The 27,954-nt window shown below is 52.8% G+C and overlaps 11 protein-coding genes across 11 annotated transcripts; 4 read left to right on the top strand and 7 right to left on the bottom strand.

Annotated features, from left to right (window-relative positions):
- Nucleotides 1-23: 23 nt before the first annotated feature.
- GL50803_0017613 (Ankyrin repeat protein 1) lies at nucleotides 24-4,559 on the bottom strand (the record flags this gene model as incomplete). Its single annotated transcript, XM_001709819.1, has 1 exon — nucleotides 24-4,559. One exon carries the CDS (start codon nucleotides 4,557-4,559, stop codon nucleotides 24-26), a length of 4,536 nt encoding a protein of 1,511 aa, XP_001709871.1.
- A 202-nt stretch (nucleotides 4,560-4,761) lies between these two features.
- GL50803_0015255 (uncharacterized protein) lies at nucleotides 4,762-6,234 on the top strand (the record flags this gene model as incomplete). Its single annotated transcript, XM_038045818.1, has 1 exon — nucleotides 4,762-6,234. One exon carries the CDS (start codon nucleotides 4,762-4,764, stop codon nucleotides 6,232-6,234), a length of 1,473 nt encoding a protein of 490 aa, XP_037901821.1.
- Nucleotides 6,235-6,311: 77 nt separating this feature from the next.
- GL50803_0010623 (Phosphoenolpyruvate carboxykinase) lies at nucleotides 6,312-8,276 on the top strand (the record flags this gene model as incomplete). Its single annotated transcript, XM_001709817.1, has 1 exon — nucleotides 6,312-8,276. The coding sequence occupies one exon, from the start codon at nucleotides 6,312-6,314 to the stop codon at nucleotides 8,274-8,276; it is 1,965 nt and encodes a 654-aa protein (XP_001709869.1).
- Nucleotides 8,240-9,028, bottom strand: GL50803_0015256 (Undecaprenyl pyrophosphate synthase; the record flags this gene model as incomplete). Its single annotated transcript, XM_001709816.2, has 1 exon — nucleotides 8,240-9,028. One exon carries the CDS (start codon nucleotides 9,026-9,028, stop codon nucleotides 8,240-8,242), a length of 789 nt encoding a protein of 262 aa, XP_001709868.2.
- A 119-nt stretch (nucleotides 9,029-9,147) lies between these two features.
- Nucleotides 9,148-10,239, top strand: GL50803_00102890 (putative WD-repeat family protein; the record flags this gene model as incomplete). The annotated part of the gene is made up of 1 exon (XM_001709813.1): nucleotides 9,148-10,239. One exon carries the CDS (start codon nucleotides 9,148-9,150, stop codon nucleotides 10,237-10,239), a length of 1,092 nt encoding a protein of 363 aa, XP_001709865.1.
- A 29-nt stretch (nucleotides 10,240-10,268) lies between these two features.
- On the bottom strand, nucleotides 10,269-10,766 carry GL50803_0029263 (uncharacterized protein; the record flags this gene model as incomplete). Its single annotated transcript, XM_038046031.1, has 1 exon — nucleotides 10,269-10,766. One exon carries the CDS (start codon nucleotides 10,764-10,766, stop codon nucleotides 10,269-10,271), a length of 498 nt encoding a protein of 165 aa, XP_037901820.1.
- Nucleotides 10,767-10,863: 97 nt separating this feature from the next.
- GL50803_0088082 (Coatomer beta subunit) lies at nucleotides 10,864-14,010 on the bottom strand (the record flags this gene model as incomplete). Its single annotated transcript, XM_001709811.1, has 1 exon — nucleotides 10,864-14,010. One exon carries the CDS (start codon nucleotides 14,008-14,010, stop codon nucleotides 10,864-10,866), a length of 3,147 nt encoding a protein of 1,048 aa, XP_001709863.1.
- A 96-nt stretch (nucleotides 14,011-14,106) lies between these two features.
- GL50803_0010632 (Ankyrin repeat protein 1) lies at nucleotides 14,107-17,124 on the bottom strand (the record flags this gene model as incomplete). Its single annotated transcript, XM_001709810.1, has 1 exon — nucleotides 14,107-17,124. One exon carries the CDS (start codon nucleotides 17,122-17,124, stop codon nucleotides 14,107-14,109), a length of 3,018 nt encoding a protein of 1,005 aa, XP_001709862.1.
- Nucleotides 17,125-17,376: 252 nt separating this feature from the next.
- Nucleotides 17,377-18,690, bottom strand: GL50803_0093221 (Kinase, NEK; the record flags this gene model as incomplete). The annotated part of the gene is made up of 1 exon (XM_001709809.1): nucleotides 17,377-18,690. The coding sequence occupies one exon, from the start codon at nucleotides 18,688-18,690 to the stop codon at nucleotides 17,377-17,379; it is 1,314 nt and encodes a 437-aa protein (XP_001709861.1).
- Nucleotides 18,691-19,250: 560 nt separating this feature from the next.
- GL50803_00137740 (VSP) lies at nucleotides 19,251-21,047 on the bottom strand (the record flags this gene model as incomplete). The annotated part of the gene is made up of 1 exon (XM_001709808.2): nucleotides 19,251-21,047. One exon carries the CDS (start codon nucleotides 21,045-21,047, stop codon nucleotides 19,251-19,253), a length of 1,797 nt encoding a protein of 598 aa, XP_001709860.2.
- Nucleotides 21,048-25,583: 4,536 nt separating this feature from the next.
- Nucleotides 25,584-27,365, top strand: GL50803_00113512 (High cysteine membrane protein Group 6; the record flags this gene model as incomplete). The annotated part of the gene is made up of 1 exon (XM_001709806.1): nucleotides 25,584-27,365. The coding sequence occupies one exon, from the start codon at nucleotides 25,584-25,586 to the stop codon at nucleotides 27,363-27,365; it is 1,782 nt and encodes a 593-aa protein (XP_001709858.1).
- Nucleotides 27,366-27,954: the final 589 nt, after the last annotated feature.

Below are 27,954 nucleotides of genomic sequence, written 5' to 3'. Positions count from 1 at the left end.
ACCAGCTTGTCATCGTAATTCATTTAAGAACGTGAGGAAAAGGCGCTTCTGAGCTCTGTTAGTAAGTCAGTTATCGATGCATCTTGAGCATAGTAAAAGGCCAGTTGACTACAGATCTCTAACTCTAAGGGTGCAAGCTCGAGAACGGCCTCTCGTTGGCCGTGAGAAGATGCCCAGACTAGTGCGGTCCAATTAGAGTGTGTCCCAGCCTCTTGTGGCTGTGTCATTCCACCTTCTTTAGCCATAAGCAGCTTGATAGCGGCGATATTACCCAGCCTAGCTGCATCCATAAGAGCAGTGAAACCGGGGCCAGCCATATAATCCGCGGTTGTCACCAAAGTCGCCTCATGCGGTAAGAGCTCCTGAACTATGCGCACCTTGTTACTCTCAATCGCGTAAAACAGGGCAGTGCGGCCACTGGAGTCCTGAAGTGCCTTCTCTCTACCAAGCAACAATTGAACAACAGAGAGATGGCCGAAGTACGCGGCTAGCATCAGTGCTGATCTTTTCCGATAATCCACCATCCCTGCTTCCTGCTCCACCAAAATCTGTACAATTTCTGTGTTGCCACGAATAGCAGCAATATGGAGTGCCGTTGCATTGGACAAAATGAACGGCGTGCTTATATGTGAAACTACAGTGTAGCCTGCTTCTTTTTCAGCTAAAAGTCGTGCAGCGGAAACATTGTTTAGTTCTGCAGCAAACATTAGAGCGCTCATTCCTTTTCGGTTCACAAGACCGGCTTGATGCAGCAAGGGAGAGATGTCCGCCTTGGAATTGCTGCGAACTAACCGAATTAGTGCTGTATTTCCATCATTATCTCGCCCCGGCTCCTCTATCTCCGGGGTTCCTACTCTATGACTACTGCCGAAAGAGATGATCTTTTCTCTATCTGCTCTTTGTCCTAATAAACTAGTTGCCCGCGGAGCTGTATTACCAGCTTCATACTGGAGTACAGCTTCGAGGAGCCGTTCGCATGACTTCTCACTGAGGGTTCTCGCAAGTGACAGTGCGGTGGTTCCATCCTCCAGTTGGTATCCTGCCTCATATGGCCCAACAATGTGTATAACTTCTATGTTCCGGGCCACAACTGCCTGCATAAAGATGGTTTGTGTTGAATTATTGAGGTAATGAAGAGCCTCAAACCTGATAAGAATGGCCAGCGACTCCAAAGAGCCTGTCAAATAGGCATGAACTGCGGCGGTCTTTCCGCTGTAATCCATAACTTTGCACTCCACGCCCACAAGAGCTTCAACTACCGAGCACATATTTTTCTCGGCAGCGTACATAAGGGCGGTTTTGCCATCGTAGTCCTGAAAGCCCTCTAAGGAAAGCATCTGTGGGGTCAAAGCAAGTGTCTCGTCTCCTGCCTCAATTGCAAGCATCAGCTGAGTGCATCCAAAAGAGTCCAGCAAGGGCTTTTTCGGGAGAAGCCTCCCTAACTCGAAATGATTACGTGCAAGTGCAACTGACCTTGGACTAGATCCATCCAGTTTGTGTATATTGATTTCTTTTAGAAGCAAGGTAACGGCCTCTATAAAGGAGTTCTCACACGCTATGATTAGCGCCGTGGTCCCATTGACATCTTGGATACTAGATTCTAGATCCGCCAGCAAAACGACGCCGTCGTAGAACCTCTCTTTGACAGCGATCATCAGGGCTGTTTCTCCGTTGAAATTCTTGCAGCCTGCCAGGTGCACCATAGCAGTGGCCTGCTTTATATCCTTATTCATAACTGCTTTCATTAACTCAGTATTTCCACGAGCGTCTCTGATGCTCAGTTCTGCCTGGGCTAGCATGCAAAAGATCTGTTTATGATTGGACCAGTATGCAAGCGACGCTGCTGTTTGCTTTGCATTATTGGCAATTCCTGCCTCGTACCTCATGAGCTCGGCAACATTCTCAGGGTGACCCCGCATGGCCGCGATCATCAGCGCTGATGTTCCTCTATAGTCCCTTAGGCCTGCCTCAATACTAGAGAGCATCTTCACTATGCTGCATAGATCACGCTCAGCAGCAAGCATCAAAGCAGTCTTTCCTTCAGAGTTAACCATACAACTTTCGACTGATAGAAGCAACCGGCACGCTTCCTGATTTCCGTGGATAGTTGCTAGCATTAGCGCAGACATCCCACTTCCAGGAAGCGCAGTACGTGCATCCGTTTGCATGTTTTGCCGGAGTGTCTTTATATCATTCCTTATCGCTGCTAGCATGAGGTGAGTGAACCCGTCGTTGTAAAGCAGGTTCTTCTCCTGCTCATAAAGCTGAGTAAAGACGTTAGTGTAGCCTTTCATGGCCGCGATCTTGGCTGCAAAGGCGCCCGCCTCATCAACAATACCTGATTCATAGATGGCAAGTGTAGATGCTGCAGAGGTGTGCCCATTCTCTAGAGCAAGAATAAGGGCACTCTTTCCTGCTGTGGTCACACGCCTGGTCTCTCCTGCTTCGTGACTAAGAAGGAGGTCCAACAAGTCTGTTTGGCCATTCGTTGCCGCTATCATAAGTGCAGTTACTCCAGAGTAATCTTGCAAACCGCCTGCCCCAAGCTCAAGCAGCTCCTGCGCTACTTCAAAATTACCTAGCTCAACTGCGAAATGCAAGGCAGTGCGTCCATGGAAGTTTCGAAGCTTAGCCTGGCAAGCGTATTCTTGTAGTAAACCCTTGTTATTGGCAATCACAGCATGAATCAAAGGCGTGTTCCCATAGGCATCACGATTGAATGTCTCATACCTTCCCACAGTCTGGGTTAGCTCCTGCGCTAAAGCAATATCTTGCTCTGTTTCTGAAATGGACTTAATCATGTGATGTGCTGTGGCCCCTGTGTAGGGATTAACCAATCCGGTTTCATAGCAAATTAGAATTTTCACGGCAGCGATATTCTTAGCTTGTATAGCGTACATTAAGGCAGTATGCCCCCTCTTGTCAAATATTCCTGCTTCTAATGGAGCCAGCCTAGTAACGTAGGGTATTAGATTCCTCTGAACAGCGAGCATAAGAGCAGTCTGGCCTTTGGTGTTGACCATGCGTGCCTCCTTAGCCTCCAGCATTTCAAGAATCTCTTCCTTAGAATTCATTAGCACTGCTATCATAAGAGCTGTGATTCCCTTGAATTTGCGCCTGGGGTATACGTTGAGTTCTATGGAGACCTGCTTGACATCGTTTTGGGCAACTGCGATCATTAGCGGGGTGCAACTAAAGCGCTTCATGATACTCTGCTCGGCAGGCAGGAGCGCATTGAAAACCTCTCTATGCCCATTGAGAAGGGCATAGCGAGAGGCCATGTGCCCAGATCGATCAGAAACGCCAGCTTCGTACTTAAGAAGAATATTAACAGCTGAGATGTTGTTCTGGCTGGAGGCTATCATAAGTAGTGTCTTGCCGTTATCATATACTAGATGGTTCTCCCACGGTGCAAGAATCTCTAGCATTTTATGGTCGTGCTGCTCGTAAGCTAAGTAGATTGCTGTCTTGTTTTCCTTATTGCGTATTCCACACTCGAGTGAGGCAAGAGCCTCGGCCCCGTCATAGAGCTTATTCTGGACAGAGTACATAAGAGCAGTGGAACCGGCTGAATCTATACTACATGCCTCATACGGGACTAGAACCTTTGCGGCCAGAGATGACCTATTGCGGATTGCTACCATCAATGCCGTTAACCCCAAGGGAGTACTGGAAGTCAGATTGGATTGGTATATAAATTTCTTCAATTCGTTCTCGTTATTCTCTTTTGCCGCCGTCATCAATTGTGTAAACCCGCGGTCTGATCTGCAAATAAGGCATAGCCTATCCACTAGAATCTCCATCCTCCTTACAATAGGATCCTTCAGTATCTGTGCAGCAGGAAAAGAGTTTTCTCCGTTTGCAATCTTGTCAGCTAAAGAAGATAATTTCTGCATGGATACGTCTATTGGTTGATATGCTGTGTAACCAGAAAGAGAGGAATAGCACGGATCCAGATTGTTAAAAAGCTCTGGGATAGTCGTGGAAAAGTAGGATCCGAGCGCCCACACCAGCGTTGCCTCCAATACAATAGGAGTGGTCTCGTCTGATATCCTTTTAATCGTGCTAGTTCCCGATTTAAGGCATGCTAGAAGTAGGTTTGGAGTGTCAAGTACGAGAATACCGGTATCTAGAACAATAAGGTAGTCGAACACATTACCGTGTAGAGCTGAATTCAGAAAGTCTAGCCAGACATTGTGCCTTGGGCCCTGGGAAGATGCCCATCTGATGACACGTAATAAGAAGATAAATGCATGCCAAAATAGCAACGAGCATGACTGGAAACGAAACTGAGAGTCAAATAGATAGTCCCAAAACGGGGAGCTAGAGATAAGAGGCGATTTGCGCGCTATAAGCAAGTCACTCTCCTTATTTATCAGTGTGTATGAAAAGTCTAGAAATCCATATGATTTTCGGACAGAAAGCTTATTGGCACGAAAAAGTGTGAGCTCAGCGTCACCAGATGGCAATTGGTTCAAATTTATCAGATAATATGTTGCATCAGGTAACGCATTGCAGGCGACCCCCACCTCACACCCAGTGGAAGAATCTGTCTGCATGGAACCCTCCAGCCTGGGAATCGAGAGTGTGCAAAGTTAAAGCCGCTGATGTACAAAAATGTAAAATTTACATGCATAGTTGTTTTTACACAAAACCATATCAAAGCATACCAAAGAATCTATGGACGATGTACCTGCCTCGGCTCTAACCGCCGCCGCGATAGGAGGGGAAATTATTGATGACATCGCAGCGCTCAATCAAATGAACCCGGATGATTTACTAGTTCACCTTGTTAAAGTTCAGTCTGTGCTGTGTAATAAAGTCGGACAGCTTCAGCAGCAAGACAAGATCCAGACTCTTATCGATGCTAAGGCTAGCTTCGATGCTAAGATAGCAGAGCTTAGCTCCACCCCCATTGTGGAGTCATTTGGGTTTAAACACCTTGCAACAGAAGTAGATACACTTTCTACCTATATTAAGCCCATAGACTTATTGACAACATACTACATTAAGCACCCTCGTCAACTTTCGCACATTGGGAAGTTTTCTCTGACAGAAAGGGCGTCCCTCCTGACCAAGTATTTGCGAGGCCGAGGCCTGCGATCTCTTGGCAAGCGCTGCCTCTATGAACTGCGAAGAAAAATTGCCTGTGATAGACCACGGGCAGGTGGTCGGTTTATACGCCAGAAGGATAAAGACAATACTGTCCCCATTATGGGAGGGGCACAATTGAGCACAAACATGCCCAATCTTCCTATTCACCACATGCTTAGCCAAACATTCCCTCCTTCCACAGGAGCATTGGGGGGATCTATCGATCAACTGGCACCAAGGCCGAACCCAGTTCCGATATCCTCCTTCCTAGACACCAAGCCGTCTATGTTCCACCCGTCTACTAGCCCTCGGTATTTACAGTCTCAACAGCCACTCTCAATGCATCCACACTTCAATCAATCACCTAATTTCCACATGGGCCCCTCTCCATATGAAAATCTACAGTTAACAACGTTTAGCTCTAACACTTGGTCTACCAGTGCATCTATGCCCACGAATATCTTTTCAGCAACCAGTTCCAATCAGGCAACCACTCTTCCGTCAGTCTCCCCTACTAACGTCAAGTGCTGCTGCTTACCAGATATGAGCAATTACTTAGAGTGCCCTGTCCATAGTCTGACAAGTTCTTCTGCCAGCTATCCTACACACCTCAATGCACTATCAATGCAGGTTCCCCAGTCTGTCTCACATGCACACTGTCCTCTTGGAAGCTACTTATCCAATCCTGCAGACGTACCTATAGTAGCTCAGTCTACCTCAAGTAAGATAGCAGAGTATGCCTCATGCCTTCAGATCTCTAACGCCCCAGTAGTCCCTCCAGGGTCTTCGCAGGCATCTAAAGACGCAGCGGCTGCGTATGTAGAGTCTGACGCTATTCCAGATATGGGCTCAACTGCAAATCGCGGTGTTCTTAATGAGGAGACCCTCTCAGTGCACATCTCCGACAATGATGAGGAGTGTTTGCTTTTCGGATTAACTAAAAGGCCTATAGAACAACAAAAGATCGCTGTTCCCACCGTGCAAACTATTTCTGAATTAACATCCAGCTTTAGTACGTACAACTCTGACTTAGATGATAAGCGCAGGTCAAAGCGAGGCATACGGAGCCGCCTTGCCAGCAGGCCAGATTCGGAACTCTCTGATGTATCTTTTAATTCCGCCATATTTGCAGATAGTTAGGTTTGTGGTTTTGTTCAAACTATTTTTGGTCAAAGAGTTTTCTTTCTAGTAAATTACATTTTCGTTTTAGAATTCAGATGAGCCTCCACCCCGTTGTCGACGAGCGTTCTCAGACGATTATCGACCAGCTCAACTGCCCTGCTTTCAATGAGCTGTTGCTGGACGCGATAGAGCTCATGAGGCCATCCTCCCTTTACATCCAGACGAGTTCCAAGGAGGAAATCGACTACGCCCGCTCGAACGCTCTTGCACAGGGCGAGGAGCATCAGCTCGCCATGCCTGGCCATACTTACCACTTCGATAGTCCGGATGACCAGGGTCGTGATAAGAAGAACACTCTCATTCTTCTTGACGATCAGACTGGACTGGACGCAGATGTCATGACCCGCGACCGCAAGGAAGGCACTGCACATGTCCGTGAGATAATGAAGGGCTGTATGGAGGGCAAGCAGATGCTTATCGCCTTTTACTGCCTTGGGCCTGTCAATTGTTCGTTCTCCAAAACGGCAGTCCAATTCACTGACTCGTGGTACATTCTTCACTCTGAGAATGTTCTGTACCGCAATGGCTTCGCACAGATGGTGAATAGGCACATGAAGGAGACGTCTGCCAACCGCTCGTTTTATGCATTCTACCACTCTGTGGGCAGAACAGACAGCGCAAACAGGCCTGTCGACATTGACAAGCGTCGAATATATATCAATCCTGTCGAGCATCTTGTATATACCATAAATAATTCATATGCTGGGAATGCCCTCGCGTGCAAGAAGCTTGCTCTTCGCTTGGCAATCTACGACTCGAATCATCACCCAGAGAAGAACAACCTTACGGAGCACATGTTCCTTTCCACCTTCGCCAATCCGTGTATCCCCAATGACAAGCTTAACGTTTGTGGTGCATTCCCATCTGCGTGTGGGAAGACCTCCACGTCCATGGCCCCAGGCTCATCCATCATTGGTGACGACATGGTCTACATGCAGATTGTCGACGATAACATGGGTATCCGCCGATGCAAGGCTGTCAACATCGAGACAGGGATGTTCGGGATCATATCAGGTGTCAATCCGAGTGACGATCCCCTCATCTATGATTGCCTGACTAGCGAGCGTGAGTGTATCTTTTCCAACGTCCTAGTTGGGGAGGATGGGAGACCCTACTGGGATGGGATGTATTATGGCAAGAGCAAGAACGACATGGTCAACGAGCCTGGTCTTCTTCCGAGCAGTGGGCGAAATTATAAGGGGACCTGGACGAAGCCTGAGCTTCCTATCATGCACGGAAATGCCCGCTTCACACTCAACCTTAAGGAACTCCGCAACGTTTCTCCGGAGCTGGACAATCCGGATGGTGTGGACGTAGATCTCATCCTCTACGGCGGCCGCGACTCCAACACATGCCCCCCTGTTTATCAGGCGCATAACTGGGCTCATGGCGTTTATATTGGAAGCTCCATTGAGTCAGAGACAACCGCTGCGACTCTGGGCACCCAGGGTGTCGTTGTGTCGAACCCTATGGCGAACCTCGACTTTCTGATTGTCCCCGTACCGATGTATCTTGAGAACCACGTCCGCTTTGGTAGACTTCTCGGCTCACGTGCGCCAAAGGTTTTCGGTGTCAACTATTTCCTGAAAGATCCCACCACCGGAGAGTATCTCAACTCCAAACTTGATAAGAAGGTGTGGGTTGCGTGGGCATGCGGGCGTACACGTGGACACTACAGAGCCAAGTGCACACCTATTGGGTGGATCCCTTATTACGAGGACCTTAAGAGCCTATTCCGCTCTGAGCTCGACACAGATTATACAGAAGAGCAATACAACATTCAGTTTACAATCAATGTCGAAAATTACATTCAGAAGATGGTTAGGATCATGAAGCTCTATGGTGGCAAACAGGCGCCCACTGAGTGGGTGATAATGGAGTGCCGTGTCATGCGGGCCCTAAAGAAACTCCTAGCAGAGAAGGGGTCTGCTGTTAGTCCTTCTGCTTTTGACGACTATGAGAGTCAGTCATGGTTCGATAGGGCATTTGTGGAGGAGTGAGGATGAGTGTCTGAGTAAACGCCCGTCATTGGGGATAGTTGGACCCCTCCGAACCGTCTTGTGCGCGAAGCAAACTCATCGAGACAATCTTTGAAGGCCCGAACAGAGAATTCAGGCCAGAGAAGGTCGCTGAATATTATTTCAGCATAGGCTAAGTGCCAGGGGAGGAAATTCGAGAGTCGCTTCTCGCAACCCGTCCTGATAAGAAGATCGACAGGGGGCAAATTTGCATAGAGGTGTGTATCAATCTGTTGGATGAACTGTTCTATTGGCATTTGAAGCCGTGTCTTGATGTTCTCCACTGCATCACCCTCGAGACAATCAGCTAAGACGCTTCTACAGGCTTGTGCGATCTCTGTGTGACCGCCATAGTTAAAGCAAACGGAAAGGATGAGGCCTGTACACGCAGCTGTGTCCTGTTCAATACAGTTCATTGCAGCGATGACAGTTTCTGGTATCTGTGTGGTTCGCTCTCCACAGAATTGAACTTTAACATTCCTCTCTCTGTAGGTGGTCCGTACGCGTTGAATGGCCGCACTCAGGAGCTCAAAAAGAAATGAAACCTCTGTAGGGGGACGACTCCAATTTTCTGTAGAGAACGCATAAACAGTGAGAAAGCGGATTCCGCAGTTGATACATTCATCAACGATGCTCTCCAAAACAGATACGCCCTGTTCGTGCCCGAAGGTCCGTTCCTGTAACTGCTTGCGAGCCCAGCGACCATTGCCATCCATTATCACTGCCACATGCATGGGGATCATCCAGGCAACCTGGCGGAATACAAGAATTGGAAATGCAAGGGCTTTTGCATCAACTGAAAATGAAAAAGAGATAGAGCTTCGGTCTGCTCTGCGTGTAGCTGCGTATCCAAATGGAGACAAGGCGACTACTATCAGTTACGCCGAAAGATGGGATCACGAGAGTGCGCTTTGCACCAGACAAGCCGCTTTTGGCAGTTAGCTCATGGGATGAAAATGTATACGTCTACAACACGGCGGAGAAGGATCCTGACCGCACCTTCATCGCAAGCCTTCCTCTGCACAACAAGCCAATATTCTCCGTGGACTGGGTTAGTGACGCAACGATAGTTTCCGGAGGTGCTGATGGCAATGTCCTCACTACCTCTGTCGGAAAGCGTGCTACTTCACTAGTGGGAAGGCATGCAGCTCCTGTTCGGGAGGTGTGCGTTCTTCCCAGTAATCGTAATATTGTGATAAGTGGATCATGGGATAGCCATGTGGCTGCTTGGGATATCCGGACAGCAGCACCCATCCCTTCAACGCATGAAATCGCTCGCATCGGGTCCCCGCCTCCACTCAGTAAAATAGCAGCTGGGGGCAAGATCTTCTGCATGGACGTGCGAGGTTCCCGTGTCCTGTTAGGGCTGTCCTCTAGGACTGTACAGATGTGGGACTGTCTCCCAACCAACGACCTTGGTAGTAGCCCTCTCTTCAAACAGGTACTAGTTCGAGAGTCTCCCCTGAGACACCAAACACGCTCAGTAGCCATCGTTTCCGATATCGGTAATCAGTTTTGCCTTGGCAGCCTCGAGGGACGGATTGCTGTTGACAACGTTGCAGGACCCGATCGCTATGCTTTCCGCTGTCACAGACATCAAGACCCGCAAGCCAATGTCTTCGTCTCGTACCCAATTAATGCGATCAAATGGTGCGGATGGCGAAACGCTCTATTCACTGGGGGATCCGATGGAGACCTGTATCTTTGGAATTTGCAAAGCCGCAAGCGCTTGTTTCGACTCTGTGAGAGTTCGGGAATTGCGTCGATAGACATAAGCTCCCAGGAACACGACACGATAGCGCTGGGACTATCCTACACATGGGAGAATGGATGGGATTTTTCGCGGAAAAACGCCACGTCTGCGCTCCACGATACAAAAATAGTATGCTATAGTGTCAGCGAGTTCTTTCCCAAGGATGATAAGGCCCAAGAGGGCCATCAATGACACGGAAGTAAACAGCTCTGTTCAACCTATCAACAGCTAGGTGGGGTTGATAGTGAAATGCTCTTGCCCCTGAGAATGGACGCCCAAATCCGATCAATGTCAGAGGACAGTAGATGAATGTTCCAACCGGTGATTGATAGGACCCATTGCTGAAGCCTGGCTAGTTCCGTCTCAGAAAGGGAATCATCTGCGACGCCTGCCCACGCACTTGTTTCTGCTCCGGTGTCTGAAAGCAGGTTGTAGGAGAGGCTAAGAGCGGCGAGAAAAATCCGCCGAACATGAAGAGCACTTAGTTGCCCAGTCCAAATACAGAAAACGTTATAGGCAACACAAGATGCATATACAAAAATATGCAACTCGCATCGTGACCGTAAAACTAGATTCAAAAAGTATCCGTACATACTCACGGGATCCAGCTCTCCGCTTACCTGTGCTGCGAAAATGGCGACGTACCCCAGCGTCTGCTGAACAACTGAGGATACCTTCTTCAGGCTCATAGCTGTTGGGCGCTCCAATATTTTTACCATATAAAGTTTGTGGACGTATCGCACATTTACTGTTGTGTGCTAGGCACACCATCGCTTATATCAGCCTTAGGTGAAATTTTTTCACATGCCAACTAGATCAAAAGACAAGCGTGGATGAAAGGTAAGATGAAATAGATTGTGCAAGGAATTTTGACGGACTACGAAGCCGAAGGCTTCCTGATGTTAGCGAACCATCGGGACCGCAGAAGACCTCGAGGCTGAGATTGAAAAGGACGACGGTCCCCCTGGATTGAGTTGCAAAGTTGCAACAGTATGTTCTTAACTTTTTGTCACAAATAGAAGTATCAGACAAGCCTCTCAGTAAGAGAGCCTCTTCTTCCGGAAGAACGAACGCATTGAGGCTTGCCTTAACCATTAACGCGACCCCCTCCGGTGGAGCTAATGTTGACACTGCAACCTTATACTCCCAATCAAATATGGACCATAGACGGCAGAACTCTCTGTCTCTTAGAGAATAGGGGGTAAGGAATGATCGAATATTGATATCAATCTCCTTAGTGCGGTGAATGACTTCGTGTGTCCTTGACTCGTTTTTCTGCTTCTCCTGGGTGAATTTCGCCGTTATATTTCCATAAATAACCCCAGCTTCACAGTTGTCTACGTAGAGGATGTACTTGTCCCTTGCAAATCCGTAGGGTTCTAGATTGACTACTTTATTGGCTGTATGAGGCACCCGGAGAGAGGGACTTGCAAACAGTTCCAATGTGACATCCTGTGCAGACTCATTAGTTCTATTAATGAAGAGTACCTCTAGAGCTATCAAGGAGGGAGAGACCTGAATGATAGCCTCGGCGTAGATTCGCTCAGAGTCTCCTGAAAGCTGGACCACATTCCCGAGCGATCCACTACTATATATTTTCCCAGCTGAATCAATACTAATGGCATTGCATGATGCACTCTGACTGGGAGTGTATAGCGAAAAATCTGTGTCCTTAGTAAAGACAGTGGCGAGAGAAGATCCTTTTTCAGAAGATTGGGGCACAGCTAGTTCGACTAGAGTGTTATACAAGTCGTCAGACCCAAAGCTGCGCGTCAGAATAGCTGTCTCCTGTGTAATAGTCGGTCTTTCAACCGAGGTGCCTAAGATACTGAATTGCACACCAGATATGGCGTGAGATAGTGACGAGACAAGTCTAGGAGACGCAGCTGAAGAGCCTAATGTGTGCGTTGAATGATGCGCCGAGTGATTATAACTTGTTTTATTTTCCGAAAAGTCCTTGCCGTCAACTTCTCCTTTGCAATGGTTCACGATACGCTTCATCTGCAAGTTAATAAAGCAGAGGTCGCTGCTGCACACTGCAGTATTTTTTTCGATGACTTTGTAGTATTTTGCAATGCCAACTAACAGCAGGCCAGATATACCTTCCCTTGTGTAAAGACCTGTTTTGACGCAGGCATCAATACCTGCAAGAAGGTACCTGCAAGAGACGGCAATGATAAGTGAATCCTGGGCATCGTACATCTCTTTAGTTGCAAGTCCACAAAGGGTTCTAGGATCAACGGAGCCCTTTGATGCCTCTGCTACGGCAGTGGGCAAAAATGCCAGGGGGGACATCCCCAAGTACTGCGTAGAGAAGTCGTAGTTTAGATCCTTCTCTTCGGAAGATGTCTTAAATGCAATTTTCAAGAAATAGCAAACAAGAAGAAGCACAAGCATCGGTGAGATGTCTCCAACAGCCACAATTGCTGCTTGAGATACCTCTGGGTTCCATCTACCATTTGGACCTTTGTTGCAGAGCACCAGGTACAGGAGAAGTCTCATGCACAACTGCCCTGTCTCTAGCGCTGCAACAGAAGGTGGACTGTCAGTGGTCACAATACCCTTTAAGATGCACATCAGCACCTTTACAACATCGCAACAAGTATCGGTCCACAGCCCACGCTTGTACTCAGCGTTTGTCTTGGCAAGGGTTGTATAGGCCGGAGAATATGTGGTAACTTTATGAACCAACTCGGTAAGCACAAAAGGAGTAGCTCCCAGTTCCATAAGTTCTTCAGAGGTCTTCAAGCTAGATACAATACTGAATATCTCTGATACAGATTCATACAGCACAGTAATACAGCTTGTAGTTATAAAGGGGGACAAAATAAATGTTTCTAGAAGCTGGCGGGCAGAACCTATATGAGCAAGTGTGCTGAAGAGTTTGAGTCCCAGAAGACGGGATCGGGCAGCATCAGACATATGGCTGGAGCAAAGGGAGAAGGTGATATTGCTAATAATGCTGTGATTCATGAAGGCCTGTGCAAACAGCGAAACGGCTTCCCTAATAATATCAAGTATTGTTATCATGCAAGCATCGTCAATGGTTCTACTGGCGTGCAGGAGAGACTGAACTGCCATCACAGCAATATCCTCTCGCGTAATTTCACTGCAATTCCCCTCTGATTGGCCCTTATTTAGGCCTTGGAAGCTAATTGTTGGATAAAGAACTACAATAGCCCAAAGGCCAAGGCCCGCTGAATATTGTACACGTGAATCAAATTGTGCAATCGACTTCTTTGTGACAGAGAGCACAGTCTCCAGAAACCCTATTTTATCGCCCTGCATCCCTTTAACTAGTTGGGGGAGCACATCATATAAAAAGTCAGAGACGTCGGCAACACCCATGCGCCTCAGGAGTTTGAGTACGTGAAGAGCACCATTTTCTGGGTCTAGATCCGCAAGAAGGAAGACAAGACGGCGCAAGACCGCAACGTTCTCCTCTTCTGCTAGGCGTGTATATACGTCTCCAAGCGAAATAATGTCACCATAGCGCGCACGAACAGAATGAATAGCGGCAACTGCGGCGCAGCGAACTCTATGGTCGGGGTGAGACAATAGTGGCGGGACCCCAGTGATGATGTTAGATATAACCTCGATGACTTGCAAGTGAAGGATGCAGCGAAGTGCTGAGCAGAGGATCATTTCATTGGGGCTTTTGAGGTCGTGAAGAATGGAGTTCGACATCAGTATAATGTGAGATTTCAGCTGACCTCCATGATAGCACTCAACAAGCGGCCAGAAGATGTGGAGGAGCTTTTTCAGTCTATGGTCGGTTGAGGTGCTGGCGTGCTTGATCACGGGAAGGACCAGATGATCAATACTCTGTTTGTTTGACGCCAGTTGAATCGCTGTCTGCAGTGCCTCGCACATCTCTTTGGGGTCACTACGTGTAAAGATGGACTCAAGACTCTTTGTGCAGACAACCGCTGCCTCCGGCTTAATCGCTACGGTTGGCTCCATCGATGCTACCCAACTCGTGTTTTTAAAGATGCCGTGCTTTTAGATGTTTGTGCATTCACTTCGTCTTTCACTGTGCACGAGGATGTTCTCACTAGCTCACTCTGATAGGCTGACATTGCGTCTCCTGGCTATATCGAAGGCTGTCTCTCCGAATGCATTTATCAACGTAGCCTCATGCGGCAAGAGCAAGCATGCAGCCTCGCAGGCGCACTTATCAACTGCATGCATCAGCGCAGTCATTCCAAGGACATCTTGCTGTCCATGAAACTGGGAGCACTCGAGTAGCAGCCGTACAGCATCAACTTTATTATTACGCGCTGCGGCCATTAAAGGCGTCAGCTTTCCGCTTTCTTTCCCGATTCCTTGCTTAAGTAGATGCTCCATGCACAGTAATGAACCGCATGCTGCTGCGTAAACCAACGCTGTGTTACCCAATGTGTCAGCCATACAGCTACCGTCGCCAATACACTTCTTCAAACCTGGGAGATCATCTAGAGCGGCGCAGACCATGGCTTCGTTAAAGCCACTAATTCCTGTCTCTAATGGGGCAAGGATCTGGACAGCCTCTCGGTTGCCAGACAGCGTAGCAAGAATAAGTGCGGTCTCACCAATGAGGTTAGTGTTGCGAGACTCACAGAGTAGCAGGCGGAGAATGTCTACGCTTCCCGCTTCAGCAGCTTTGAATAGAGCGCTCCGGCCTTGAAACATGTATCCGACTCGGTTGAGATGTGCGCGAACCCCTTCTATGTCCTTTCTATCAACTGCACGGAGCAGCTCTGTCGGTTCCTCCACCCTCTTCAGCACTAAAGGCTTTTGTGTCAGAATGAATTCTGTGGACTTTTCAAGGTGGAGAGAGTAAAGCAGAGCGTAGGCCTCTCCATTCCCCTCAGTCAGTGCAATATCTAATGGAAGCGTTCCATTGCTAGTTGGAATATCAAACAGCAACTTGGCAAGAGCCTGTGTGCTACCTTTCAGCTTTCTCTTAATTGAATATGTGAGAGCAGTGTCTCCACGTGCATCATATAGAGAACGCTCTTGCGGGCATTGCGCGATAAGTTCAATTCCCCGAAGGTCCTGGAGCTCTGCTGCCAAGAGCAACCCGAATGCTCCTGATGGGCTCTGCATGCCCCCCTCGGATTCTAACAATACCTGTATTCCAGAATAGTTCTTAGCCATGACCGCATACATCAGGGCCGTGTTTCCATGGTTGTCGAGCCTTCTCAACTCAGATCTGTAGGCTTCTACAGAAATAGTCTTCCCCAAACTGACGTCCACCATCAACGGACTAATTTTCGTGAACTCCCTTTCTGACCTTAACAGTGGCTCAATGCAATCTGTTGCTTTATTGAGAATAGCGTGCACAAGCGCCGTTTTAGCTTCCTTGTCCATTATACCCTTTTCAAGATCCACTAGGATCTCCACAACCTCTTGGTGGTTCCGCTGGGCCGCTACCACCAGCGCTGTGTGGCCCTCTGCATCCTGCAGACCCGCTTCATGGAGAAGCAGTCTCACTGCATCTGGCTTGTTTGCAGCAGAAGCCTTCATCAAGGCTGTGGTTCCTGCTGCAGTGGTTGCGTATGACTCTGCTAACAATAAAGGAATGCATTCGACGTGTCCCAGCTCGCTTGCACGCATCAAGGCTGTCTGCCCATCCCAGACCTGGATACCCAGCTCTCTCAAGAGTAGTGGTATGCAATCTGCTCTGTTTCTCTCTGCTGCCGTGAGCAGGGCAGTATATCCTCTGTGCATCTGGCCGACTTGTGTTATATTCTTCTCTATGAGGGCCTTGTCTCCTACAGCCGCAGCGCGGATCAGGGCTGTCTCCTTCCAAAACCCTTCTGCGGGGCGACGGAGTGGCACAAAGGGTCTTTTAGCGCTATGCTTGATGCAATATTCTATCAGGATACTTATTATCGGAATGTTCGGCGGTTTTCTCCGCACCGAGTGCATAACAAGATTAGGACAATACTCCGTAGTAACGCTCATCTCATGGGGAAGCAGTATTTGCACAGCAGGCTCAAACGCCTGCTCTATAGCCATGGACAGTGCCGTCTCTCCTGATCTACTGATAACTCCAGCTTCACATAGAGCCAACTTGGACACAATACCTGTGTTCTTACTTCTTACAGCATACATAAGCGCTGTCCATCCTAGCTTATCCTGCATCCTTGCTTCACTCTGCTTCAGCGCCTGTACCATCTCCAAATTACCCGCAATAGAAGCATGCATGAGCGCGGTCTTCTTGTCTACTGCACTCTTCCCATTATCTCTTAGAAGAGAGTCCGACGTTGAGGCTCCGTAGCGGGCATCTACCATGAGTTGTGTCACCCTACTAATCATCCGCTCTTTTTTCGAGGATAGAAGCAGATCTGCACAGTCCCTCCTCGGTAGCTCCATGGCTATTAACAGTGCAGAGCGACGGCCACGTGAGATATGTCCGGCTTCGGCCAGAAGCTGTGCAACACACTCAGGACAGTCCTGCTCCGTTGCAATCATCAACGCTGTCTCCTGTTTGCCACTAACCAATGAGAGCTCGCTTACTTCACTGCTGACCGAACTTTGAAGGATCAGTGCCGTGGATTCGGGCCTACAGAATAGGGCCGAGTACATGAGAGCGCTCATTCCGCAACGATCCTGTTGTCCTAGATCTGTTGAGTACGTAGCTATGGTGGAGGTAGATACGGAGCCTGTAATGATTGCTTGCATAAGGGCTGTCATGCCGGACAGCGTACCCTCTAGCGGGGCCAGCAACTCAATGATCGGCGTATGCCGAGAGCGGATGGCAAGCATGAGCGCCGTGGTATCGGACGGTGTGGTGATTCCCACTTCCTGTAAGAGTTCCCTTGCACACTCATAGTGTCCCCTCTCTGCGGCCAACATCAGCGCTGTTTTACCGGGCCTGTTCTTCTGCCTGAGCAACTCACTGTGGATGTCAAGAATACTTCGTAGACGATCTGCGTCACCGTCGCTGGCCGCACGCATCAGAAGAGTGTCGCGATTTACCGTCCGAGGAGTGACATGGTCGCCATCGCTACTCTCTGATTCAGCTTTCTCTGTTCGGTGTCCTCGACAGAAGGCAAGGGGCGTGTCCTGGGCCAGGTCAGAGCCCTTCATTCGTCGTTAACTATTATTAAATCTTCACCTTGCTTGATGCACCAGACATAAACCAGGACTGTCCGGGCTGCCTCCACGTGGTAATAGATCCCACCAGAAGCAGACGAGCCGTGGAGATGGACTCGTTCCACGTGCCTGCTCCTCTGAGGATGCGCTGCCCTTGCTCCCCACCGAGTCCCTGGAGCTCCTCTCCGTCTCTCTGTGATCAGTAAAATGTGGCACTGGCGCTTCAATCCATTGGCTTTAAGGCGTTTACTCTGAGAGGAGGGCGACTATCTCATGGTTTCTCCATAACTTAGCCATGTCAAGGGCAGTCCCTCCATTATAACCCTTCAAGTCCTTCTCTCTCATGAGGAGCCTGACACAGTCTGTGTGATCGTTCTTCACAGCCCACATGAGGGCCGTCCATCCGTTGCTATCTTTCAGTCCCTTCTCTTTCTCCGCGAGCAGCTCCACGATCCCTGCGTGTCCGTATACCGCCGCTCTCATCAGAGCAGTTCCCTCGTATATCTTCCAGTCACCTACAAGTGCGCATCCCTTCATCTTCATGCCCCCCTGGAGCGGTATGAGGGTCTTCACGGCCTCCACGTCGTTTCTGTCGACTGCCTTCATGAGGTCGGTGGAGTCGTCCTCCTCTATTAGGTGCTTTTCTGGTTCTTCTGACTCGTCTGACTCCTCCATTTCGTCTGTCTCGTCTGTTTCGCCCATCTCTGCCTTAATCTCCTGTATTTCTCTGAATAGCTTGGCGGCAATAGCACACTGCTCCCTGATGATGTCCATTCTTGTAGCTCGATCAGGAGGGTCCTTCCTGAGAGCTACTGTTTCGTTGCTGGCCCTATTCAAGGCTTCTACAAAGGCTGCACACACCTCCTTTAGCCTTGTGTCTTGGGCCTCCTGTTCATCAGTAGAATCATTGGCCATCCGAAGCAGACAGCCGAGCTCTTTGGCCGTTGGCCTTTCAGCGGGATCCAGCACGAATATCCTTTCCAGAACACTCTTTATGAAGCCATCAGTGACACCACTCAGGTCCGGCCTCCATCCATCGACGAAGACATCCTCTGGTTCTCTGCCCCCCAGGAAGTCCGGCTTCCTCAGGGTGGCGAGCTCGTATGCGACGGCCCCAAGGCTCCAGACGTCGGATGCGGCGGTCGTGTCACCGCAGAGGAGTGTCTCGGGGGCCATGTACGCGGGGTCGCCAGCCTTCGCAGCTCCGCTCGATATGCCCTCGCAGAACCCGAAGTCTGCAAGAACAACACGCCGCCCGTCCCCAGCGAACATGATGTTGTCGGGCTCGAGGACAACGCTAGAGGGCAGGCCGCTGTGGGCACTTCTGCTGAGGCTGTGGAGGTGGGCAAGGGCGTCGGCCAGTTGCTCCAGGAGGGAGAGCATCAGCTCGCTGGGAATAGGTTCGTGAATGTCCCTGTAGTCGGTGATGAACTGCCGGAGGTCTCCACAGCAGCGGTCTGTAACAACAAGAATCGTGTTGCCATCTGTAAGCACCTGGTGGTATTTGAGAACGTCTGGGTGGGAAAGGTTAAGAAGAGCGGTCAGCCCACGCTTTAGCATCCACACCGTGCTGATCCAGACCGTCGAGCCGGATCTCTCTCACAGTAAGGTAGGGACATCCCCTGAGAGAGTAGATAACACTGAGGGTGCCTGCTGAGCACGGGGACGCCACCAGTGCCCATCGGCCATGCAAAGCCATTAACTGCACTGTTACTAGCAACTCCTAGGGCGCCCTCTGCGGTGGCTGGGAGAGGGAGTGGAGTCAACAGCCGCCGCTGATTTTAACTGCAATCCGGAGCCACCCTTTGGAGTGACCTTGGCTACTGCCCGAGCAAGGCGCCCAGTGCGAGTTGTTGATGGCAGGTCAAGGAGAGCACGCTCGCGACTCGCATGGCCCTGAGCAGGCCGGATCCTGGAGGTCGACACGGAGCGCCCCAGACAGAGCACGCCGACCGAGGACCGCGCAGGGCTCTGGATGCATTGATGGAGAGAAGTCTCTCATTATGTATCATCAACGACCAACCTTCGCCTCTGAACCGCGTTTGCAGACAAGTCCAGCAACACATCTATACAAGTTATGCACAGTAACGCGTTTACTATCTAAGTACACAGCTAAGTATCTATGCCTTCCCCCTACACAAGAACCACCAGCAGAGGAAGCCGACGAGGCCACCAACAACGATGATAGCGGCCACAGCGATGCCTGCAATGGCACCGGTAGAAAGGCCGCCGCTCTTATTGGTATTAGAAGGCTCGCACGTCTGCCCGTTCGTCGACGGCGTGTACCCGCTCTTGCACTTGCAGAATCCATCGACGTCTGTGCTCACGTCCGCGGGGCACTCGGAGATGCAGCCCTTCTCGTCCGGCCTGATCTTATGCGACGAAGTGGTGCAGGTGAGGCACGTCTGGCTGGAGCCCGCCGGGGTGCAGGTCGCGCAGCCCGCGGTGGTCAAGGAGCCGTCGCAGACGCCCGTCTTCTGCTCGCACGTCTGCCCGTTCGTCGACGGCGTGTACCCGCTCTTGCACTTGCAGAATCCATCGACGTCTGTGCTCACGTCCGCGGGGCACTCGGAGATGCAGCCCTTCTCGTCCGGCCTGATCTTATGCGACGAAGTGGTGCAGGTGAGGCACGTCTGGCTGGAGCCCGCCGGGGTGCAGGTCGCGCAGCCCGCGGTGGTCAAGGAGCCGTCGCAGACGCCCGTCTTCTGCTCGCACGTCTGCCCGTTCGTCGACGGCGTGTACCCGCTCTTGCACTTGCAGAATCCATCGACGTCTGTGCTCACGTCCGCGGGGCACTCGGAGATGCAGCCCTTCTCGTCCGGCCTGATCTTATGCGACGAAGTGGTGCAGGTGAGGCACGTCTGGCTGGAGCCCGCCGGGGTGCAGGTCGCGCAGCCCGCGGTGGTCAAGGAGCCGTCGCAGACGCCCGTCTTCTGCTCGCACGTCTGCCCGTTCGTCGACGGCGTGTACCCGCTCTTGCACTTGCAGAATCCATCGACGTCTGTGCTCACGTCCGCGGGGCACTCGGAGATGCAGCCCTTCTCGTCCGGCCTGATCTTATGCGACGAAGTGGTGCAGGTGAGGCACGTCTGGCTGGAGCCCGCCGGGGTGCAGGTCGCGCAGCCCGCGGTGGTCAAGGAGCCGTCGCAGACGCCCGTCTTCTGCTCGCACGTCTGCCCGTTCGTCGACGGCGTGTACCCGCTCTTGCACTTGCAGAATCCATCGACGTCTGTGCTCACGTCCGCGGGGCACTCGGAGATGCAGCCCTTCTCGTCCGGCCTGATCTTATGCGACGAAGTGGTGCAGGTGAGGCACGTCTGGCTGGAGCCCGCCGGGGTGCAGGTCGCGCAGCCCGCGGTGGTCAAGGAGCCGTCGCAGACGCCCGTCTTCTGCTCGCACGTCTGCCCGTTCGTCGACGGCGTGTACCCGCTCTTGCACTTGCAGAATCCATCGACGTCTGTGCTCACGTCCGCGGGGCACTCGGAGATGCAGCCCTTCTCGTCCGGCCTGATCTTATGCGACGAAGTGGTGCAGGTGAGGCACGTCTGGCTGGAGCCCGCCGGGGTGCAGGTCGCGCAGCCCGCGGTGGTCAAGGAGCCGTCGCAGACGCCCGTCTTCTGCTCGCACGTCTGCCCGTTCGTCGACGGCGTGTACCCGCTCTTGCACTTGCAGAATCCATCGACGTCTGTGCTCACGTCCGCGGGGCACTCGGAGATGCAGCCCTTCTCGTCCGGCCTGATCTTATGCGACGAAGTGGTGCAGGTGAGGCACGTCTGGCTGGAGCCCGCCGGGGTGCAGGTCGCGCAGCCCGCGGTGGTCAAGGAGCCGTCGCAGACGCCCGTCTTCTGCTCGCACGCGGTCTTCCCGCTGTCCTTTGCCAGCACGGTTGCACAAACTAGGAGAAATCCTACCAACATTAGCCGGAGTTCGTGTGCCACTGCTCTTTCATCAGGCTGGTGCGTTGCCACAAGCAGTGAGAGACAGTCACTCTCACTCTCCTTGACCAGTTGTACTAGAGAAGAACGAGATAAGAGCACACCCACCGGAGGCCAGCTGATGGCACGATTCCCCCTGGCTTCGATAGGAACAGGATGAGTGATGACCAGACTCAGATTGCACCTCTCTTGTGGAGTGATTGTTCGGGGTGCACTCCTGTACATTGCTGTCAATGTATCACTGGGCCCGCCTGCAGGTGCGCTCAGAGGCCCCACGGGCAAGCCTCCCCCAGTTCCTGGTCATGGCCAGAGGCGAAGGTTAGTCGTAGATAGCATAGTGAGAGATTTCCCTCTATCAGTACTCCAGAGCCTAGCGCCTCCTTCGATCGCTCCACAGGCGTGTGCCCAGGCCGAGCGTGCCTCCAGAAGTGTTCGCACGCCAGTCTGTCCAGAGTTCTGACCCCCACGGCCTCGTGTGGTCCCTAGCGGCGACCTCCTCTTTGGCCCTGCTTCATAGCGGGCGAGGACTTGGGTCTTTGTGTTCGTTTTACAAGGCTTCCACCTGACTCGACGACAGTAGTCGTTGGGGCTCCGGCTCCACTGGCGGTCCTGGTTCGGTGAGAGTCTATCCTGGCAATAGGAAGTGGGCGGGCCGTGGCTCGCTATGAGAGGGCCTCGGTGCCTGCTTTTGGTCGCTGCTTCCCCTGGAAGCGGATATGTCTTCTGTCACTGTGGCTCTCTGGGAGTGATGGTAGTCGCCTCTGTTGCCCCTCGGTGTCTGATCAGTCGCGGCCCCAGAGTACCCAGGTCCGGGTCAGCACGCCTTCTCAGTCGCAGTCACTCTGGTTCTATAGTGAGTCCAGTTGGTGGTTGGAAATAGGCTGACAGGCGGCAGTTGCTGGGTATTCATTGGCTGCCACAGGACAGCGAGGGCCGGACAGAGGGCTCTCGGTGCCCGCTGGTGCCATGGACTGGACTGAATGGGTGGTGTCCGCCTGTGCCCCTGTCTTCTCGCTGTGGTGTCTATCTGGTTGCTGGATAGCACCCACGCCCACCGCCTTGCACTTGTCGGGCTCTGTTCCGGTCGCCGGGCTTGTCTGATCTCCAGCTTGCGTTGGGCTCCCCGAGACACGGAGGCAACGATTGCACGGGGCCCCCAGTTGTCCCTTTGCACCAATGGAGGAGAGCCCCGCTTGCTGTCTACGATCATCCCATCCTCAGAGAGCCTGGCCTGGGTGGGCTCTGAGTGCGCCCTAGGCAGGCCCAGCAGCACAGCCCTAGAGATACCCGGGTGGAGTGAATCATCGTGGGATGCACGTAAGGAGCGCACAGGTCCGGGGCGCCCGAACAAGCTCAGCCCTCGCACCGGCTCCTTCCCGGCCGCCTCAGTCGCGGCGCTAACAGGAAGACGCGTGCCCCGTCCGACGACCCGGCACACGGACCGACGGCCGGCGGATGCACATGGCAAGGTGGAATAAAAAGTTTGGAACATTGGCGCTCGCGTGGATCGGGATGCAGCGTTCTCCAGGCTGGGAGGCCGTGCGTGCGGGCATTACCTCTAACATGTTCCTCACCACGGCCCCAGGCTGATGGGCGGCCGAGGCCTTGCCGGCGTCATGCACGCCTCTTGCTGGCATTGGGCCGCCCGGGATCGTACATAGGCAGGGCTGCAGAGGCCTTCTGCGACTCCTGTGAGCAGTCGTCTGCTGCGGAGAGCACGCCCAGCTTGGGGGCTCCTCGGGATCACCGTGCATCATCGAGACCGGTTCGACGGGCCCACGTTGAATGAGGCGCACGGGCCGACGAGCGTGCCGTCTTTGCAGGCAGGCTCTCGCTGGCCGGGTGGCGGGGCTCTCCTGTAGCCCCCACCGAGACGCCCTATCTACTGGCAGCGGTTCCACAGTTGCAAAGCTAGCAGGGGCGGGTTGCAGCCCTTCCACAGGACCTCGTCGGACGGGCAGTTGGCGTAGTCTCATGTGCGCTCACCAGGGGCTCCCCGGGGCTGCTCTCCGCCCTCGTAGAATAGCACCCCGCGCGCCCCAAAAAGCCAAATCGAAATGCGGCAGGTGCAATTGGCTCTTCTCGGGTTATGGTGCTGACCCAATCAGGCGCCGCGACACACCCCGAGCAGGCTTCATCCAGCAGCGGGTGCTCTAGCCGCGCCCCTGATACAAGTCTGCTTCTGACCCCGTCCCTGTGCCGACCCCAGCGAGCCCCCGACGGCGCCGGAGAAGGAGCGCCTTGCGGAGCCCCCTACTGATCCCTCGGTGCAGGAGGATCCCCGGATTACCGATTTGCGTGCGGCAGCCGGCGGAACGCCCCGGGCCATCCTTACATCTACATGTCCAGCGAGTGCCGCAGCGGGCCGAGATGAAGCCGCGGGCGCCGATGCCGGGGCGCTGGCCACGGAGACAGTAGCGTTAGTAGCCAGACGAGCCCCTTGGTTCGCGTTTTAGTTTTTGGAGTCCCAAGTTAGCGCCTCTGGAGCAGCACCGGCTGTACACTGTTCACTGCACTCGGTCGGCCGGATGGTGTAGCAGCTACGGCTAATCTAATTACGGCGCTTGATGTGTTTACTGCTGGGGAGGCGTTGCTCTCCGTTCTACGGGGTGGCAGGAGTGCTCCCGCGTGCAGGTAGTACCAGTGGACGCCCCTCAGCTGCCGGACCAGAGCGGCCTTTGGATGTCTGGACCTATCTTCTTCTGTGCAGCCGTTCCTCGGGCCCAGTAGACGTGCTTTGCTATGCCTCGCAGCCCGGATCCTTGCCTTCAGACGCCAACACGGAACTCTCTAAATTTGTCCTCCTGCGGCGTCCTATGCTGCTATGCGTATTTTATTTCCAGCAGGCCCTTAGGGTTGCAGTCCAGGACTACCGGCCCCCGCATCGTCAGATATGGTTGCTGACTGCGGCCGCTTACGCAGTCGCAGCTGGTTCCGCACTGGCCCTGTATCGGTAGCCTTGGCCTGCATCGCCGGTGTGCGGCCCACTTTGCTCTGCGGGCATACCACACACAGTTACCAGCCTCGTGATGTGGTGCACCGCTGGGGCAGATCATAGCGGCACTAATCCTGCAGCCCCATGTGGTCGTCTGGCAGTGGATGCGAAGGTTTGCAGGTGGGAGCGGAGTCTTGGGGCTGCTCTTGCCCACGTCACCGGGCGCCGTGGTCAAGGGCTCCGGAGACACACCCAGCCCTCTGCTGGACGAGGATCGATGGGCCGCTCAGAGCCCCGCAAGCTGCGTCCAGGCTGGTATTAGGTGGCCCAATGACGTGGTGACGGGAGCTGTGAGGCGAGACCTGTCGCGCGCCGAGCGTCGGACCATTGCTACACCGACTCCCCAAAGGGACACACTCAGCCCGGGGCCGGATGTCCGCTTGTGTCCCAGAGTGAGCGCCTTGCATGCGTGCCGCGAGCTGTCCAGACTCGGGTCAGCGAGGATTCCAGTTATCGCCCTCTCTTATCTCGGCCGCCGGGACAGAACTTCCCTTCTCCAGAGACGTGATCCTCGGGCCTGTGTGGCTCACGATCTCCATCCCTCCTTTGGAGCGGCTGGCTGTAGCCCTTCCGTATCATGGCCAGTGCTCTCTGAAGCTCTGATGACGCGCGGCTGTGTCTTGCACGTGTCGCTACAGTGGGACCCGCGCCTGTCCGTCCTTGCGTCGCCTGGTGTAACCAGGGGCGACCGGGCACGCTCCTATCGGCACATGGCGCCCTCCGTTGTGCTGGCTCCTGACGGCAGGCCACTCTGCCGGGTCTGATACGAGGGCCACCTATAGCGGGGGTAGGCGGGTCCACGCATCACCTCTGCGCTGTAGACAGTAGACGGCACGCCATCAGTTAGCACAAGATCCGGTCCGCGTCTTCTCCAGCTCTATATCCACTGGGCTGTGCTAACCATTACTATAGCCGCCCTATGACAGAACTAGGCCTTGCTTCGCAGAAATCCAAAAACAGGGGTCGTAGATCGGGCGGCACGGGTCGCTCTCGGGCTAATCCACTGCCGCGGCACGGCCACTGCGGGCCCGTTCAGATAGCCGGGGCGGCCCTGGTCGAGGATCGTCGCTCAATGTGTCTCTCCTGCAGCGGCCAGGGCGTCCCGGCCGGTCTCGGGCGACGAGGACGCTATTGAGGCGCGGAGAAGTACGAGGGCCCACAGGGTTCGGCGGGGGGCCGGATCGCGCAGAGCTGGTCGAGGAGACTAGAGCGCCAGCCAGGCCGGGGCGCCGCCGGGGGAGCCTGGCGCGAATCCCGATCACGGCGGGAACACCCTCGCACCGATTGGGGACAACACAAGGGCAGGCCACGTAGGAGGCCGTCTTGATTCTCCGCTTTACCCCAGGACGCATCTGAGCTGCCCACTCGCGCTCTGGTCTGCAGGCAATCAGGGTCTACGGCCGGCGGCGGATTACGCTCTTTGGGTCTTCGGCATAAATCTAACAAATGCATTATTTTATCAACCAAAAAATGATCACTGGCGAGATTATGTTCGCACACCGGCATAATCCAAAAAGAATTTAATGCTATTGACAGCCTTCTGTGTTATGGCGAGCGTTCTCGCGGCAACCTGTACTGTTGAGGCCAACACACGAGATTGCGCAGAGAGTAAGTGTGAAATGGTTGGCGGCACTGAAGTTTGTACAGAATGTAAATATGCTGGGAACGTCCCAATTAACGGTGTATGCAAGCAAAAAGGTGACAGCGCCGTTACCACTTCTGGCTGCAAAAAGGAAGATGGAACTGGACTAGCAGAAGACAAGGTATGTGAACGGTGTGAAGATGCTTATTTCCTCTATAAGGGTGGATGTTATAGTGTAGATAACGAACCTGGACAGAAACTTTGTATCAAGGCTGCGGAGGGAGCGTGCACAGAGGCGGCTCCGGGGTACTTTGTTCCACCACAGGCAATTAGATCAGATCAGTCTGTGATAGCATGTAACGACACTATCAGCGTACAAGTTCTTTCTGGTAGATCATATATGGGAATCGCTCACTGTACACTATGTGACTCTCCCAAAATAGCAAGTGATCCTGCCCCTAAGCCTGCAGTGTGCACGGCCTGTGAGGACGGGTACTTCCTCGGAGCAGCTGGTGATAAAGAGAGCAAATGCATATTGTGCGGAGATACATCTGGCAGTACATGGAAGGGCGTTGATGGGTGCCTGAAGTGCACTGCATCGGGAAAAGCAGACACCCCTGCCACATGCACTGAGTGCCAAGAAGGCAAGTACCTGAAAGGTGGCGATCCCACTAGCTGTATTCTCAGAAACGCATGCACCGGAACGCACTTCCCCAACGACAATGCAGAGAATAAGAAGAAGTGTCTTCCTTGTGGTGAGAATGCTAACGGTGGTATAGAGAACTGTGCCGAGTGCTCGCTACTCAGTTCCGTAAGCGGATCCGCCACCGTTCTCATCAAGTGCTCTAAGTGCGGTTCTGATAAAAAGCTCAGCCCCCTCAAGGACGCGTGCCTGGACAGCTGCCCCGTCGGAACATACGACAAGCAAAGCGTCTGTACCCCTTGCCACTCGTCGTGCGCCAGCTGTACAGATACGACCAGCACTACTTGCACCGCATGCTACTCTGGGTTTGTGTTGAGCGCTGCATCCGGTGCGTCTGCTGGCACATGCATCCAGGAGTGCACAGGACAGTACGCAGAGAACTGTGCAGATGGACAATGCACGGCCATCGTTGGTGGCTCTAAGTACTGCAGCAGGTGCAAGGCAGGATACGTTCCAGTGGACGGCGTCTGTGTGTCGACAACGACAAGAGCAGTAACTGGATGCACCCCGGGTGATGGGGTATGTACTGCGTGTACAGGTTCATACTTTCTGCAGTCTGGCGGGTGCTATCAGTCAACAGTGTATCCTGGCAATACTCTCTGCTCTAGTGCTAACAATGGAAAGTGCACGAGCTGCACCAACGGGCAAACAGCAGATAAAAATTCTGGTTCCTGCCCGGCGTGTCCGGATGGCTGCTCAAAATGTACGGGAAGTGCTTCTCCACAGCAGTGTTCGGAGTGCCTCCCAGGATACTACAAGTCCGGGGATAAGTGCGTGAAGTGTGATGCTAGTGCCAACGGAATAGTTGGTGTGCCTAATTGCGTAAGCTGTGCTCCTCCATCTAATGGTCAAGGATCTGTCACCTGCTATGTCAATGGAAGCGGTACCAGCAGAGCTGATGCCAATAGAAGTGGCCTCAGCCCTAGCGCCATCGCAGGCGTCTCTGTTGTCGTCATCATCGTTGTCGGAGGCCTCGCCGGTTTTCTCTGTTGGTGGTTCATTGGCCGCAGAAAAGCATAAGTGACGCTTGCTCAGGTAGTAAATGTGTACCCCACACGGGCTGTAGGCTTATCTATGCCACGCTAGGACCCTGAGTGCAATCGTGCGCGACATCCGGGAGACGGAAAGGAAAGCCCAAGGGTGAGTAGTCAGATGACTCTGGAGTCTTACCCGCGCCGTTTTCAGCCGACGTGAGGTGCCTCATTGGATCTGTGTATCGATAAGGCCCCTCCTGCTCTGACGGATCCTTTTTACCCTAAGAAACCTACCCGCTGTGGGAGCTGCGCCAGAGACAGAGTTCGGCACCCTGCGTATGACTGCAGTGGCAGAAGAGCCCCTGGGTGATGTACACTGTCACTACGTGCTTGTTTACTCTGCTCCACCAAGGTTGATTTGCCGGCTGCTGTCTGGGTAAATCTGTCAACTATGCGAGTCACCATGCTAGGCGGTCTCCTTACTCATCCATCTAGAATCTGGATATTGCCTGTAGCGCACTCAGAGCCCACACGACAGCCCGCCCAGGCCAGGCTCTCTGAGGATGAGATGATTGTAGACAGCAAGCGGGGCTCTCCTCCATTGGTGCAAAGGGACAACTGGGGGCCCCGTGCAA

This window comes from Giardia intestinalis, chromosome 3 (genome assembly GCF_000002435.2).
Source record: "Giardia intestinalis strain WB C6 chromosome 3, whole genome shotgun sequence".
NCBI classification, from domain to species: domain Eukaryota; phylum Fornicata; order Diplomonadida; family Hexamitidae; genus Giardia; species Giardia duodenalis.
This window is presented reverse-complemented; position numbering and strand designations above follow the sequence as displayed.